We start from the raw sequence: 18,154 nt of genomic DNA on the forward strand, positions 1-18,154 counted from the left end.
TACTTAATACCTTTATTATTACCTTATCAGCTCTTTCAACAACGGTTTATTAAAACGTGTCAACTAAAGTTTCATAGACACATAGACGTACATACGTCTATGTATCCTGTAGTGAGCTAAATGAAGGACAGCGCTTGTGAGTTTTAAAATGCAAACAACATGGAAAAGAGCGCAGGGTGTCTGGTGATGTGTTTTCAGAAGTTGAATTTGACACAGCGTTTTAAAACGCAGCACAAGACACTGAAAAAGCAGATGAGATGCGGTCAAAGATGCCTGTTTAACACATTAATCTATATGTTTAGATGGAAAATTTTCTCTCTTTTTTTCGTCACCACTAAGCTAGGGCGAACAAAGCGCAAGAATTTATATTAAAATCTATATTATTTGACGTTTATAACGTGAGTGAATATTTAAAAGCCATCAGTAAAACCATTGTTTATAGGCACATTTACAACATTTACTAACCCTTATTTTATTTAATTTTTTGGGTTTTTAATAATTTTTTTTAATGAAAGTTACAGAGAGTAAAAAACAGGAAAATCATTAGAATTGTGCCGGTGCTAAGCACGTTTCTGGTGGAGCTATAGCCCCTGCAAGCCCCGCCACTGACTTTGACCAATTCAGTCAGTTTGTTGACTGATTCAGAATGGTGCCTCTTTGTTTTTTCTGAACCATCTGGTTAAATAACCAGCTCATATGAGTTGTTTGTGAATCAGATTATGCTAGTTGTGCTCAGTGCTGGGTAGTAACTGATTACATATTATGTAATCAGATTCCAAAAAATAAGTACTTGTAATTAGATTATATTACATTTTAAAATACTTGTAATCAGACTACAGTTACTTTTTTTTATTGATTACATGATTGCATGTTATTCTAACAATGACAGTATTATTCATAATTTGATTCTCCCCACTATTTCTTTTTTATTTTTTAAATTTTCCTTTCAAAAAAAAAAAAAAAGCCTACTGTTTACATGTTGTTCTTCCAGATTTGTGGAATCACACACTCAGAGCAGCTACTAGTGAATATCACTGAAAACTGAGATCCACACAGCATTTTAGCATGAGTAACAGAAATCATTTCACTTTTAACTTGTTCTCTCAACATTGCAACATTGCATATCTAATCAGCTCCTGACAAATACATTATTATTTGAATTATCACCCAGTGAACCATTTAAAGGTTCTCTAAGCGATTCTGAGCGGAGTAACTTCCTGTTGACGTTCGAAGTGTTGTCAAACAAAACAGAGGCTAGCTAGACCCTCCCTCCTCCTCCTCCTCCCCCTCCCATCCGTGCTTCCTGAAACAGTCATGAACGCGCGTTTAAAATCATTCTTGTCGGTTATTGGCTGGAGCATGTTTATTATGATTCGTGGTCCAGGCTGCACCAGTTTGTTTTTATTGCCGTTTTCGGAGCTTGTGGTGACTACAGAGACCGCGTTTTTTTTACAGTGTGTTCAGGGGACAGGCAGCTAGCAGATAGTGAGGAGATGTTTGATGTATGTGACAAATAATGTTTTAGCCTAAAAATGCGTGACATCGCTTAGAGGACCTTTAACCATGTACTATGTCTTAGGAAGGCTTTTGTTTTTCAAAAACACATTAAAATGTGCAAATTCATATAATTTCAGTGCAGGGATTTGCAAAACTTTTTTGACAGCTGAACCTCTTTTAGCTAAAATATTTACTTGAAGTACTGAGATTTTTAAGTGAATAATTAGGTCAATAAAAAATTAAGTTAATGGTGATAATAATAATAATAATAATAATAATAATAATAAAATTAAGCTCACGATTCTCTGATGTCGGTTAATGGTCACATGAGACAGGTAAACAAATAAAATATATTTTAGTAAGTGTTTTATTTTGATTGTTTTTATTTTAAAATTAATTATTTAAATTTAAAATGTTTATGATTTAATTAATATTTTTTCATTAAATTCACAAATCCCAGTCAGGGAAACCGTGACTTAATGTAATATTTAATGCTTTTCTTGTTGTTAACAAAGAATGTCCATATTTGGTGGTTTAAATGCCTGCTTGAGGTCTCTGTGAAAGTTTAAAGCAGTTTTAAAGCAGTCTTTTGTGCCGCTTTCAGACCGGTCACATCCGTAATGGAAAACAGTCACATCCGTAACGTCATTTTTCCCTCATTAATGCAAACACGAAAAATGAAATAAAATTATTATTAAGCCAACCCTTCTTAATTCGGTGGGCAGTATTACTTTTGGTTTGCGCAGTGTAATTCACAGAATTCTTAAAAAATATGTTGTCACCCAAAACTTTTTTTTTTACTTTTTTTGTCACGTCCGTAATGCTGTACATTTCCCTCATCTAAAATATAAAACAGTTGTATAGACTGACGTTTTTCTAATGTCTGGGCTCCTTTAGAAAGGGATTATGAATATACAAATAGACGGTTTAATATGTTGTTATTAAATGCATTCTTTGAGTGTTTATATTTCAAGTTTTGACTCCAAATGTCATGTCCATAACGCTGGAATTGCTCTGGAATATATTTTCTTTCTTTTTGTATTTTTATATCAACATGGTAAACGATTATCCTATTCAAATCAATGTGATAAACTTGTTAGGTCAGAAGTAATCTAAAAGTAATTAAAAAGTAGTCAGATTATATTACTTTAAATGTGTAAAGTAATGGATGTTACTAAATATAATTTTGATGTAATTTGGAATCAGTGTCCGATTAATTTGTAAGTAATCTACCCAGCTCTGGTTGTGCTGTACGTTTGTTTTTGTGTGTACAGCTTGTTTTCTTGACATTATTTTAAGGTGCTCTTGTTTTTAAATAATTTCGTATATTGCTTTAGATTTTGGCACTGATGTCACATAGACTGTGTTGCCTGCTGTTTTATTTTAGCTATTAGCCAAATAGCTATTTAGCCATCATTTTAGCAAAGTCTCATTCAGTAAGACTCCATTCTCATATATAGCATTCACTTTTCCTGATCCAATCAGTTCCTGATGGATAAAATCCCATTTTTCTTTTTGAAACAGCTTTTTCATCGCAGAAGAAAAACAGAATGTCGTGCCAAGTTGTCTTTAATAAGAAAAGTATGGAAGCTTGTAAAAATTTTTTTTTTTTTACTTTTTACCTCATAATTTCGGACTTTTTTTCTAACAATTGCTAGCTTAAATTTAACAGTTCTGACTTGTGAGATATAAACTTGCACATGAGAGTTAAGAAGACAGAATTGTGAAATATAAACTAGCAAGTGCAAAAAAAAAAAAAAAAAAAAAAAAAAAAAAAAGCTGATATTTTTTTTTTGGAATATTTTCTTTATAACTTTATAACTGTGTCAGAATTGCAAGATATAATCTCACAATTCTGAGAAAAAAATAGAATTGTGAAACTAGTTGCATTCACCTTTTTTTATTTTTTATTCCGTCCCTTTAACTTCCATAGAAAAGGGACATTCCCTGTATTGTAATTAATTATAAAGGGGGTCATATCATCATATTTTCTTTGATCCTTTGAAATCAGGTCAATGTAAACTGTACAGCTTTTGCTGCTAATGCTATACCCATTAAAACCCAACAGCAATTTTTTTTTTTTTTTTTTTTTTTAAATGTCAGAAAAAACCTTTCTCGGGAGAAAAAAATCAAATATTATAATTGAACTCTTTAATTTAATCATTGTGGTTCAAAGGTAGCGAGTGAGCGTGTGTCTGACGGTGAGTCCGCGCACTGAACTGAGTGGGGGGATTGCAAATGTAATCCTCTGGCCATCTGTTGCTCTCTCCGTCCAGTCATCCAGCATCTTCCTCGCTGGCTGCAGGGTCAAAAGTAAACGATACGCACCGGCAATGACAGTATGACACACAGATTCCACTTCCTGCTTTATACACTGTATTTCTTACTTTCCATTTGTCTGGTCATTTTGTAAAGATTGAGAAGTTGCAGAAACGATCTCAATCACATGATTAGTTTTAGTAAATTCTCAGTAAATAATGTGTTAAATAAATGTTCGTTTAATTTCAGCAATTTTATGTACATCTAATTTGCTGTCAATAGTAAGTATTATTTTTAATGTTTTATTTATATTAGCAATTTGCCACCCTTTTAGATATCGGCTATTGAAAACCACATATTGGTTGACCACTACTGTTAGGCTGTGTCCACCAAAGCATTTTTAGCCAGTTGAAAATGTTAGGCGCTCTGCTGAAAATGCCTTGAGAGCATTTCAGCAGCGCACCGTTTTTTTTTTCAGTTGAGACGCTTTGTTGCTATGATACGGAATATCCGCGGCACTGTTACTTGTAACTGATTTTGCAGATAATTTGTTTCAGACTAAAAATGTCAACACAATGTAGAGTACTTGCTATGTATGTTCGGAAACCAGCAATATTTATTTCTCATCTATTTTGTTTCGTTCTTTGCTTGTTGATGTCGTTGTACAGCGAGAATGTTGTGTATTTGTCCCGCCCCTCCTCCACTCTGATTGGACGCCTGGCTAAAAAGTGACAGTGATGATCGCAGCATTTTACTCAAAGTTGAAGATTCTTCAACTCGAGGCGTAAAAAACGTAGAGCGCTCAGCACTTCAGCGTGAAAAAGACGCTCAGAACCTCTTTACGCTCCTGCCATTTTTAAAAACGCTAAAGTATGCTAGCTGCTGGAAAAAATGCTATGGTGGACCCATGGCCTTAAGTTCACTTTTTTGCTGTTTTACGTTAAATGTAAACATTTTTGGGCATTTCAGGATTTTTTGTCCTGCTGACAGGACAAAAGATTCAGGAAATCATGGAGACAGAGAAAGAGAGGCTGAAATCCTATGAAATGCATTTTTTTCCCCCAAATTCCTATTTACATTAACTCTGCCCACCATTGTCTGATTGATCCAGACAAAATGACAAAAGAAATCCCACTGACAACAGAATCAGTGGCGTGGAGAGTAAGGCGAGTAGCGTTTGTTTTTGGCACAACTGACTAGGGCTGTCAAACGATTAATCACGATTAATCGCATACAAAATAAAAGTTTGAGTTTGCCTAATATATGTGGGTGTACTGTGTGTTATTATTATGTATATATAAATACAAACACATCCATGCATATATTTGAGAAATATTTACAAGTATATGTATTTATTTATATTTTTATATAATTTATGTTATATTATATTATATATAAATATTTTTTTTTGTACATAACACATTTCTCTTAAATATATTAATTTGTGTGTGTGTATATATATATATATATATATATATATATATATATATATATATTTACACACATTACTCACACATATATTAGGCAAACTCAAACTTTTATTTTGTATGCGATTAATCGCGATTAGTCGTTTGACAGCCCTACAACTGACCCGAGTTCGAATCCACCATTTGGTTCTGTCCACATTTTCCGCATTGCAGAAACCATGTGTGGTAACCACTAGACCGTTGCTCAGACAAATGTTTATATTTTTAAATGCCTGTTGAAATGATGTTTCCAAAATCCCAAGACACTATAGCACACATTACTAGTTACCTTATCTGATTTTTTTTTTTCTTTTAAACCAGTCTAAGCTATTTGGTCTCTGGTTTTAGTTGGTCTCTAGTTTTTTCTAGTTGCTTCAGATGGTCAGGCTGGAGGGCAAGACTGGGAGACAGCTTAAGCCGGTTTAAACAGGTTTTTGTTAGCAGGCTAACTAGAAGTTCACAAGCTAAAGTACATTCAGGAATCAATGTGAGGAGATTGGACTACCTAACATTCCACACTTTCAGGAAGACTTTCAGGAAGTTCCTGTCCAACCACCCCCTCTCTAAACACAGCATCTCAGGAAGGCTTGAATCTAAAGTCATGCATCGGTTTCCGTTATTAGCACCTCTCAGTAATGAGCGATGAGTTTCCACTGACACAGTGACCCACACCCCAGGGCCTTAATAAAACCTAACGTCTGTTTCCGCTTCGTTAGAAATGTGGAAAATAGTCACACACTTTGAAATCCTCCGTCACAAAGACTTCCAAACAAAACGCACACAATGGTGATTGCCAGATTTGCTTTCTGGGAAATGGACACATTGTGAACTCTATTTCTTGCATGTGTGTTCCTCATTGCATTGTTAACCTTTGTGTCTCAGTCTTAATCTCAACATCATGTCCCGCGAGGCTTGCGTTCCTGTGCGCGCTACGTCTCATCGGATATCCAGCGCGACAGCAAGCTACAGCAATATGCGTTAGTAATCCACTGTGATGTCTCGCAGCCCGCCGTCCAATCCCAGCATCCATCTGGCATATTCATCCAGCCACGGCAGCACACGGGGCTCAAGCATCTATCAGAAGTAATCTGCTCTAAATCACAGCTCAATCCCATAACAGTTATTGTATGGCTGTGCGTAGGGTCTTACACAGAAACAGTAGTATTGTTCAAAATGTAAGTTTTGTTTTCCAAGCACAGAATGCACAAGGGCTCTGCAATAAGGATTTTTTTTCTGCAGGTCATTTGCCCTGCCAACATCTTTTTTTTTTTTTTTTTTTTTTTTTTTACAATTTGTTTTTCATGAATTAATATGGTTTGAAGTAATTTTGTAATTTTTTTTTTGTTTTTTTTTGTTCTGTTTTGCTGGAAAACAGTGACCATTAAATTGTAGCCCATTATAATGGATGCTTCAAAGACTAGCACAAGTCTATCTTGCAATACTGACAAAACCTCCTCTATGGGCCTTTTTACATTTAGTCACACGTTTAGTCATGAGTTCACATCTGTGATCATGCTAATGCTGGCCAGTGAATCTCTCTTGAAGTTAGTGTTTAAGAATCACAGTTTCTCTATATTTTTCATGATTTCCCGCTCACATGTGGATTGCAGGACTCCCAAACATACACCTTCATTGGGTTTAGTCTTGTTGTATGGCTCTCAAGTCACCTCCTTTAAACCATCAGATTGCTGTTAGACTCAAATGCAATTTCGGAAAGCATTTACACTCTTTTTATAATCCGATCTATCCAAGCTATCCAATAGGGGTGGGCGATAAACCGGTAGACGCGATTAATGGGTAGGAATTTGTCAACCAGTATAGGGATTTTGGACTATCGTCTCTATCACGGTTATGCTCATGTGACGACGTACATGTCATACGCCGTCATGAAAGCTTATCATTTGAATGCGTTTTAAGACTTGCAGTTTAAAAACAAGTGATTTAAATCATTCAAGGGCAGTAAGCAGCGAAAGATGACTCATTTCGGTATGTATATGCTGTCTGAGAGATGCTGTAAGAGACACGTGCACATGAAACCACTGCTTATATAGAGTGAGTCTTGAACTGAGTTGTTTTTGGTGTCTTCGTGAGTATCCTTGTAAACACAGTCGATTATGTCTTAAGTGAATGTAAACAGTTGAGAAAGAAAGTGCATGTGTATCAGTAAGGCTATATTAGATCAGTGCATTCAGTGATAGCAGCCTAATAAACCTGCTGCTGTCTGTGTCATTTATCTCATTGCCCTTGACTGAATCGCTTTTGTAATTTTAATAAGTGTAAATGTAGGGTACAACGGGGCTAAAAGCGTACATTTTTTTGTGACATATTGAACATTTTCTGATGTTTTAGCTTCATGAGGTGCATCCTGGGATACTTTTGAAATAGTGTTGAAGGAGTTGCAGCTTTTCTTTCACTATTCTGGTCTGATTTATCAAACAAATGAACAAACAAATAAATTGTAATGATAATAAATGAACAATTAAATATATGAACGAATAAATGAACAAATGAACAAATAAATGAGATATTAGTAAATAAATTCATACATATGTGCAATATGTATTTGTATGTCTGTATGCCTAGACTGCACATAAATGAAACCCTCCACCATTCAGTATATAGATTTTGTATTAGATAGCGTGTCAAATTAAGATGTGAACATAATGTCTATCTAAAGAAATGCATGGAGTGAAATCACTGCGTAGGTTTTTTACTTAAAAATTCCAAACACAGACAACACTTGGGCTCAGCAATAAGTGTTTTCTCTGATGGAAGGTTAAGCCAAAAATTAAATGGATAATTCACCAAAAAAATGAAACTTCTGTCATCATTTACTAATCCTTATGTCTTTCTAAATGAGATATGGGTGAGTAAATAAGACAAAATCTCATCACATTGGATGGTTCAAGAGTGGATGAACTATCCCGTTAATGTTTTTTATTTAGACTCATGCCAATGTACAATATGTAACTCTTTTTATGAAATACTAATGTAATTATTTTGTCTTTCTGACCATTTATATATTTTTTTTTCTTTCAGTTAAGAAAGCCAAACTCCAAGGACCTCCAGGTAAGCAAATTCTCACATGTACTTCTGTTCTTCTAAATGCAGTTCAGAATTATGTAAAAACAATATTTGTTTTTCTCTGGACCATGTAAATCTTATGTAAATCTTCTTGGTTTTGGGATTCTTGGACAGTGTGTTTGTTTTTACACCTTATTTTTTGTGCAATCTACACTAATACAATACCCCTCAGTGTGGTATTGTGGTATTTCACAACACATTTCATTTATATGATATCCTTGAGGAAGAAACTTTTCTTGAATCCTCTCATTGTGGAGTCATGAAGGTTCAGGGGTTCATTTGATAATTGGTTCTTTGCTCATGTTATTCATCTTGTCTGAGTCCCAGAGCTTGTAGCTTGTGAGCTAGTGTGTAAGATCAGAGTAGGTTAAGCCCAAATCCCCACACGCTCCTCATCTGCAAATCCCCACACTGTTGGCCTTCACATGGATCCCATAAGCCAGAATACTGTGTCACTGGACAGGAAGGTGGCTTGTGTTAGTACTGAGTTATCCTGAAAATTATACAGGAAGTTCTACAGGAACAAAACTGCTCTGCATTGGCTTTGGATTGTAATGGGACATCACATGATGCCTCACACTGTGGTTATTTGCACAGTATGAACGTTGGCTAGAGGGAGGTGTTAAGCTCTAAACGTATATGTAAATCGAATGATTTATGCCTTGGGCATTGTTTTAGGTCTGAAATGAACTCTTAAAGGGATAGATCACTCCAAAAATGAAACTACTGTCAACACTAACTCGCCTTTATGTCATTCCATTTTAAATGTATTCATTTAGCAGATGGTTTTATTCAACACGATTTACAAATGAGGAAATACAACAAGCGATTAAGCTTAAGAGGCAATAAACATGAGAAGTGCCAGCATTACAAAAGTTCAGACATCATTCAGAATAGTACAAGGTAGAACAGAGAGGGATTAAGGACTAGTGAGAAAATATATAATGGAATAGTGAAAGCAAAGATTTTTTTTTTTCCTGCAGGATGCAGTGAAGTGCTCACAGAAGAGATGAGTTTGTTAGAGATTCAGCTGTCTGGATAGGGTTGAGAAGATCATTCCACCAGCAAGGAACAGTGAGAGTGATTTTTGTTTTTTTTTTGCCTCTCTGTGATGGTACCATGAAGTGCCCCTCACTTACTGCACAGGCTCCTGGAGTGCATGTAGACTTGTAAGAGAGAGTGGAGGTAGGAGGGTGCAGAGCCTGTGGCTGTCCTGTAGACAAGCACCAAAGTCTTGAAATTGATGCGAGCCTTAACCAGAGAGATAAACAGAGTGTGACGTGGGCTCTCTTGGATTCATTGAAGAACAGTCTAGCTGCTGTGTTCTGGACCATTTGTAGTGGTTTGATTGCACATGTTGGAAGTTCAGGCAGAAGAGCATTGCAGTAGTCCAGCCTAGAAATGATAAGGGCCTGGACGAGAAGTTGTGCTTCATGCTCAATTCGGAAGAGCCTGATCTTTCTGATGTTGTGAAGTGCGAACCTTCATGATGGTTCTTTAGTTGCAATGTGGTCTTTGAAGGTCAGCTGGTCATCAAAGATTACCCTGGCTGAACACAATGGGATTATTGTTGATGAACCTAGTTGGATGGTGAAATTGTGCTGTATTGTCGGAGTGGCTGGGAAGACGAGAAGCTCTGTCTTCTTCACTAGGTTGAGTTGCAGGTGATGTTCTTTCATTCATGCTGAGATGTCCGCCATGCAGTCTAAGATCAGTGCAGCTATCATGGGATTGTCTGGTTGAAATGAAAAGTAGAGATGTGTCTCATCAGCAAGCAATGGTAGAAGAAACTATGTGCCTGTATAATGGGTCCCAGCAATTTTGTGTATATATAGAATAGGAATTGTCCAAGAACCGATCCCTGAGGTACCCCAGTGACCTGATGATGTGCTTTGGATACCTGAACATTCTGTGGACACAAAAGAAAATATTTTTGAAAAATGTCTTTGGGCCAAGACACACTTTTTCTGTGTTTGAACGAATACCAGTAAATTGATTGCCGCAAACCTTAGTAAATCAAATTGTGTTATTCATTAAATATTCTCCTATCATACATTTTGCATCTGAAAGGGAAACTCCTACAAATGCATATGCAATAAGATCAGTCGCAAAAATATCTGTGTCTACGCCTTTTCATAGCTAATTTTTCACTGTGTGTCTTTAGTAATACCTGACAGTAGTTTTTAACACCAAAATAGGGTTTGTGCTGGCGCAACCTGTTAGTAAATCTGGCCCTTTGTGGGTTTTTTTTTTTTTTTTTGTCCTTACAATGAAAGTCAATGGGGATCAGTGTTAAGACATTTTTCAAAGAATCTTTCTCATTTCCTTTAAATTCTGCACTAACAATTTCCACAAATAGACAGTCCCTGTGGGATAATAAAACCAAGAAAGCCTGGTTTATCTGAATGAAACACAGGCGGGCCGCTCACTCCCTCTGGGAGTCTTGAGCACTCTTAACTCGGATCACACCCAATCCTGAATGTTTCAACTGCTCTGCGCCATCACTTAAACAAACATGCAGCTCGGCACATGTCAGACTGCAATACTGTGTCACTGGCTCTATTGTATCAGAGAGTAAACAGTCTCTGGAGAATATGCCTGTCGGCCTCTGTCTGTCTGTGACAGGTGGCTCTTTTGTGTTCCATTGCTTGAGAGTGTTTACTTTACCTCTCTAAAACCAGTACAATTGCTCTGCGAGAGCCAGGCCTCTAAATGTGTGAATGTGTGACCTATATATTAGACAGAAATTGCTGGATTGTGTTGCAGGATTATTTAGGCTGTGTTTTAGCACTTTTTAAAGATGTGTAACTGCAAGTGGAACTTGTATTGTAATGCTTTTAAACACATATCTCTCATATTCAAAACAGGTTAGCATATTGCATATAACTTTCAGTAAATGTTTAATTGTTTAAACAATTGTACCAGATTTAAAAAGTATAAGATTTATGACAGCAGCCCAAAAGGACAGTGGTTTTAAAGGTGGAACAAGTAGTTACATTTTGATAAAACTTTTTTTGGTTTGGAATAGCATGCACAAATGAATCATGCACAGTAAGGCCAGGAATGTATAAGGAAGCAAGTAAGGAAACAAGACTTTTAATCAGCATTTATCAATAATCTGTTATAATTATTATCCATGCAGTTTAATTATTACCTCATATTAATTAAGAGAGTGGAATATATATTGAAGACCACCTGCGTTCATCTTCGGAACACAAATTAAGATATTTTTGATGAAATCTGTGAGCTTTCTGGCCTCTTATAGACCGCAACGTTATAACCACTTTCAAGTTCCAGAAAGGTAGTAAAGACATTGAAGTAGTCCATGTGACTACAGTGGTTTAACCTTAATGTTATGAAGCGACGAGAATACTTTTGTGTTCAAAAAACAAACAAAAATTACAACTTTATTCAACATTTTTTTCTCTTCCATGTCAGTCCCCTACGCTGTTCACGTAGTAAATACAGTGCAGCGCTTCCGGGTTCTACATCAGAACGCCGGCTCATTAAGCTCTCGGATTTCATCAAAAATATCTTAATTTGTTTTCCGAAGATGAATGCAGGTCTTAACAGGGTGTGGAATGACACGAGGGTGAGTAATTAATGACAGAATTTTCATTTTTGGCTGAATTACCCCTTTAATATCTTTTTCCACAAATACAGTAGTAAATGAGGAAAACTGTATATTTCAGTACCTTTACTTTAAAAATAAATGCTTGTATTATATATGTTACTCAGGGTGCGATTTGTGAAAAAAACAGAGGGGGGGATATTTTGAAAAGTTTTTTTTTTTTTTTTTGGAAATTTGTTAACCACAGTAGAGCTATATACTATTTTTGGCAGCTGTTACAGAAACATTTTTACAAAAAAATCTTCTGATTTAACCTTGAGATTTGAAGTATTAGATAGCTTAGATATTTGCACCACTATCTACAATGCCACTAATAATTCTTAATTTCTGATAGAAATGCAAAATCAATCGGTAGATATTAATAGAATAACGAGACACAAACCTTTACATTCTATCGCGTTTGGTCCCATTTAATTTTGATCACAGTGCATACACATACAAACTTTAAGTCCAAAAATGCGCACATTTGGAGAAATGCACATTTACCTCATATTTCATTAGATAGAATAAGCCGGGCCGTACGCAGGGTTTCATAATTACCGAGGTCAGAAAATGTAGTTTGCTAGGGGAGTACGGGGGCATGCTCCCCCAAGAAAATTTAGATTTCCCTGGTGTACATATGTGCATTTTTAAGATGTTTTAAGGCCAACAAATTGGATAACAATTTAAAACCATGTCAACAAATAAATGCATGCACAGTTTTGAGGCAGCTTTAATCGCATGTTTAGTAATTTCATGACTTAACTTACAACAGAACAACGGTGCATGCTCATAGTTTCTTTTGCGCTTTATTTAAGATATAATAAAGTAATTATGCAGCGCGCGCCGGCGCATTTGCGCATGCAATTCTTGAGTGCGCGCCAAGAGCACAGTATAACGCTGATTGGACAGTCATGTTAATTTTTCTGAGTTTTACCAACATAGCCTGACAACATCTCATCTGACCGCAGTTCACTGTTGTTCAACTGAAGCTCCCTCGTAGTCACCTGTAGCCTACCTTGTTTTTAAAAACCTTGTTACAGCCTACCCTGTTTTTAAAAAAGATTTTTATTTTTGGTAATTTATATGCTCGGTTGGTGGTTTGTGGAGTAGCATCACCCGGGGGGATATTTTTTTTTTATCCCCCCGGGGATAAAAATAATTCAGCAGAGGCAGGGATACATAGACCAGAAGGGGGGAAATCCCCCCTGTCCCCACCTACAATTCACACCCTGATTTTACTGTTTTATTACAGTTTTCAATCAAATAAATTAATTAAATAAATAAATGTATATATTAAGTCATATATGATAGAGGCATTAATAATGACTCATACACCATCAGTTGTACTGTAATTGTGAAAAATTTGCATTTCCTCATAACTTGATTAAGTATTTTTCCTTAGTCTACCCCTGTTCAGCAGAAACTCTGTTGACGTAGCATAACTGCAAAAACTGCACACATACAAGAATCCCTCATGTGAACCTGCATATACAAACTGCAAATCCATCCCATACCTCATACAAGATTCATCAGGGTTGTGAAACGGAAATGTCAGCTCTCGATTGTACGCTACCTTTAACTAATTTATCGGAAAACTCAACTGGAGTCAATAATGAATGATGGCGTTGTTCAGTCATGAAGAAACGGTAAAACCATCATGTTCCCATGAAACTTCTGACAGATGTAGTTAAAATGTTTATTTAAGTAGGATATTCAGAGTTTTATTTGTTCACTTTGTAGCAAATAAACTAGATGTGTATTTCACTTTTGGATGTACAGAAATTCTAGAACACCCTTTTCTGCTAATTTATGTTGTATCTGGTTGAAGTCATCACTGATGTGATATATTTCTTTTTTTCCCCTCACCATTTTTTATTGTAATATCAGGCATTTCAGATAAGTCAGATGCTAAAAGATACATTACTGAAACAAACTCTGTTTGGCCGCTTTTCATGCCAGTAAGACCTTTCCTTACAATTTTGCTCATTTGATATAGCTTTTCCCCACCTCACTCTCTCCTACGCTATACCTGACATAATAGATAATCAGGAGATGTACTGAATCCGTAATTGGCAACTGAATGAAAATCAGCTCTCTGCTAATCCACCCAGGTGTGATGCATAATGCCATAGTTTTGTCTCTCGAGATGCTCATTGATTAGTTCCTGTCAACCCCATTGTCTGCCTGTTTAGAGCCAAAGCTTAGAATGGATTTCAGAACGTTTTTACACAGAATGTTCTTTAATGGTTCTTTAATTAATTAATTTTTTTTTGTTTTTTTTAAATCAAATATTGAAATGAAAAGTCTTACATAATGTTTGTTATACTGGTAACACTTTACAATAAGGTTCATTAGTTAACATTAGTTAACTACATTAGTTAACATTAGTTAACTACATTAGTTAACGTTAGTTAACATTAGCTAACAATGAACTGTACTTATACAGCATTTATTAATCTTTGTTAATATTAATTTCAACATTTACTAATACATTATTAAAATCTTGTTAACATTAGTTAATGCACTGTGAACTAACATGAACAAACAACGAACAACTGTATTTTCATTAACTAACATTAACAAAGATTAGTAAATACAGTAACAAATGTATTGCTCATGGTTAGTTCATGTTAGTTAATACATTAACTAATGTTTAAAGGTGCCCTCGAATGAAACATTGAATTTATCTTGGCATAGTTGAATAACAAGAGTTCAGTACATGGAAATGACATACAGTGAGTCTCAAACTCCATTGTTTCCTCCTTCTTATATAAATCTCATTTGTTTAAAAGACCTCCGAGGAACAGGCGAATCTCAACATAACACCGACTGTTACGTAACAGTCGGGGTGTACGCCCCCAATATTTGCATATGCCAGCCCACGTTTCCAACATTATAAAAGGCATTAGACAAGGGCAGCCAGTATTAACGTCTGGATCTGCACAACCAAATCATCAGACTAGGTAAGCAAGCAAGAACAATAGCGAAAAATGGCAGATGGAGCAATAATAACTGACATGATCATTGATAACATGATATTTTTAGTGATATTTGTAAACTGTCTTTCTAAATGTTTCGTTAGCATGTTGCTAATGTACTGTTAAATGTGGTTAAAGTTACCATCGTTTATTACTGTATTCACGGAGACGAGAGCCGTCGCTATTTTCATTTTTAAACACTTGCAGTCTGTATAATGCATAAACACAACTTCATAAATCTCTCCAACAGAGTAGTATTTGCCATTAGCCACGGAGCACTATCAAACTCATTCAAAATCAGAAGTAAACAATATAACAGTATACAATACTCACATAATCCGCCGCATGCATGCCGCATTTGTTAAGGCACTGTTCAAGGCAAGCGCGAGCTCTGTGGGCGTGGACCACGGGATTTAAAGGGGCCGCAGCATAAAATCTGCGCATTTATAATGATGCCCCCAAAATAGGCAGTTAAAAAAATTAATTAAAAAAAATCTATGGGGTATTTTGATCTGAAACTTCACAGACACATTCAGGGGACACCTTAGACTTATATTACATCTTTTAAAAACATAATCTATGGCACCTTTAACTAATAAACCTTATTGTAAAGTGTTACCATTATATTTGAGTTGATAAACTGTTGTTTTTTACTATTACTGTGCTAATACTGTTGTTGTTTTTTTTAATGTATTTTAATGTTCTTGCCATGAAAATAGCCATAGATGCTGATATGGCAATAAAAAAAAAAAAAAAATTAGAATGGATTTCAGTGTCAGTTCACTGTTTTTTTTTTTTTCAGTTCACAGTTCACTGTTTTTTTTTTTTTTTTAAACATCATTATGACCACAGAATCACTCTCTTTGTATTTTAATTTCACTCATTGTTGTGTTTGCATTGTTGTGCTATATATAGTGACCCTAAAACTACAAGAAAGTCCTCAAATACTTGAGTTTGAACAATATATTTTTTATTTTTTTATTTTGAAACCCAGTAAGCATTGTTTTGTGAATTGTTTTGAAGCTAATGTGCCCTGGGCCTGTTATGTCCTGGGTAACAGCTTACTCATCTGTCAATCAATCATTGCTCTAAAACAAACTTTGCTTTTATGCTTTAAACTTTGCGATTATGCGAAAGATTAAGATAATTTTCTCATAATATACATTGCAGCATCACCTCTTTTCCCACAGTGCTTGTAACGGTTCGATAAAGGATTCAGACCCTCTAAACCCCTCCTTTCCTAGATCCTGCTCTACTATGATTGGTCAGATGACCCAGTCTGTTGTGATTGATCTGCTCTGCTCTGATTGGTCAGATGGCCCAGTCTGTTGTGATTGATCTGCTCTGCTCTGATTGGTCAGATGGCCCAGTCTGTTGTGATTGATCTGCTCTGCTCTGATTGGTCAGATGGCCCAGTCTGTTGTGATCTTAGTGAATGCAAAGTGGATTTGCTTTTGCAGAAAACAACATCTTCTCAACATGTCGACAACACAAACATGAGCCTCAGCTACAACTACAGAGTCTGAGGGTCAAAGTAGATGGTGTGTTCACGGGCAACCAATGAAGATAATAGGCTGGCATTGTGCACATTATTTTTACAAACCTACATAGGTTTGAGCAGGAAGTAATGCTGGAATTACGGACAAGTCTTTTCAGGCAGTTCAGAATCGGTTGTTTCTTTAGGAATGGGAAACAATAACTCCATTTATCCTGAAACTTTGCAGACCTTTTACATTCATAAACAGCTATACTACACACTACATGAAAGGTACTGTCCAAAAAAGCATAATAGGGGCACTTTAATTTGGAATAATCAAATGCACTACTGAGTTATTCAGAATAAGACAAGGAACATGTATTAAGAAAGTAAATAGGGTAATTTTATATATATTATCTCATGTTGACATTAATACTAAAGTAGGACAAGCACCTGCTTGTTCTAGAAGGGGTCTCTTATCTTTGTAAATGGATTGGATGTTTTTTTTTTTTGACCCCTGTGTCTAATGGTTTAAGTTTTGTTGTCGTGGAGAGGCCTGATTCTCTTTGTCTCTGTGGAAACCTGTTGAAACAAGGAAACAAACACAGTGAAGCACCAAAGTTTATCAGATCTGTTTTAACAGCTGACGTCCCTTCCACTCTTCTCATGAGCTAAACCTATTGACATAAAGATACAGCTGTGCTTTAATAAAGTAATAGATACCATACATTATTAGTATACTAATGATGTCAACTGACATGAAAATGTAATGTGATTAATACAACTAAATACAATAAAATATAATACTAATAATAATAATAACAACAACAGTATTTATTATTATTATTACTATTATAGATTTTTATTTTATTACATATTTTAAATATGGTAATTATTACAATTGCAAATATTATACATTTAATAAATTGTGTACAATCATAATAAATAAAAAAAATAGTCATCATGCAAAGTTTTTCTATACTAAAATGTTATGGACTTCACTGTTAATCAACAATGGTCAATACGAAAACTGATCATGATTTCACCCACCAAACTTAACACATTGATATAGCAGGTGTCATGTAATGTGTCACAATAATATTGTGTCAGCTCCGTGAATGTTTAGATGCCTGTTAGTGTGGGAGGAGAGCAGTGGGTGGCACGCTGGCAGAGTGTATCATCGTGCACGTGTTGGCCGGCCCCCATCGCTGGCAAACAGGAAATGAAGTGTTTGTTATGTCACTGTCTCAGTAATCCTTCTGCAGTTGATACTAGTGCGTACGTGTGTTTGCGTGTATGTTTGTTTGCATGCGTATAAAGGACCCTCCTTATGAATTTGACTTGAAAATATTCTGTAGCCTATATGCATGCTTTACTTGAGTCAATTACATGGCATGCATTTGTTTGGAATACATTAAGTATGCTATTCATATACAGTAACTTGAATGTAACTCTTCTATGGCTTAATTATTGATAATTATTTGTTGGAAAAAAATAGTTATATTATAGGAAACTGCTTATTAAAATCAAAGTCATGTGGTGCGACCAACATTCAGAAGCATGCAACAAAAAAAAAAAAGGAAAAAAAAGGAAAATAAAGGAAATATCACAGTAAAGACCCCTGCAGACCCTCTTAACTGTATCTATAGGCTTACGTATGAGCAATGGTTGTAATGATGCTTGCCTAAGCTAATTACAAAATTAGGCAAACCAAATGAAACCACAACACGGCTGGGGTCAATTATGTTTCAGATGTGGTATAAATTCTGTGTGAGGCAAA

At 35.6% G+C, this 18,154-nt stretch overlaps 1 protein-coding gene across 1 annotated transcript in view; it reads left to right on the forward strand.

Moving 5' to 3' along the window:
* Nucleotides 1-18,154, forward strand: part of unc13bb (unc-13 homolog Bb (C. elegans)) — a 99,246-nt gene that overhangs the window by 6,590 nt on the left and 74,502 nt on the right. The window contains exon 2 of the mRNA XM_048181499.1: nucleotides 8,262-8,291. Coding sequence (XP_048037456.1) covers nucleotides 8,262-8,291 — 30 coding nt within the window. The remainder of the gene's footprint in view (nucleotides 1-8,261; nucleotides 8,292-18,154) is intronic.

The sequence above is a fragment of the Megalobrama amblycephala genome, linkage group LG2 (genome assembly GCF_018812025.1).
Source record: "Megalobrama amblycephala isolate DHTTF-2021 linkage group LG2, ASM1881202v1, whole genome shotgun sequence".
Taxonomy (NCBI): Eukaryota; Metazoa; Chordata; class Actinopteri; order Cypriniformes; family Xenocyprididae; genus Megalobrama; species Megalobrama amblycephala.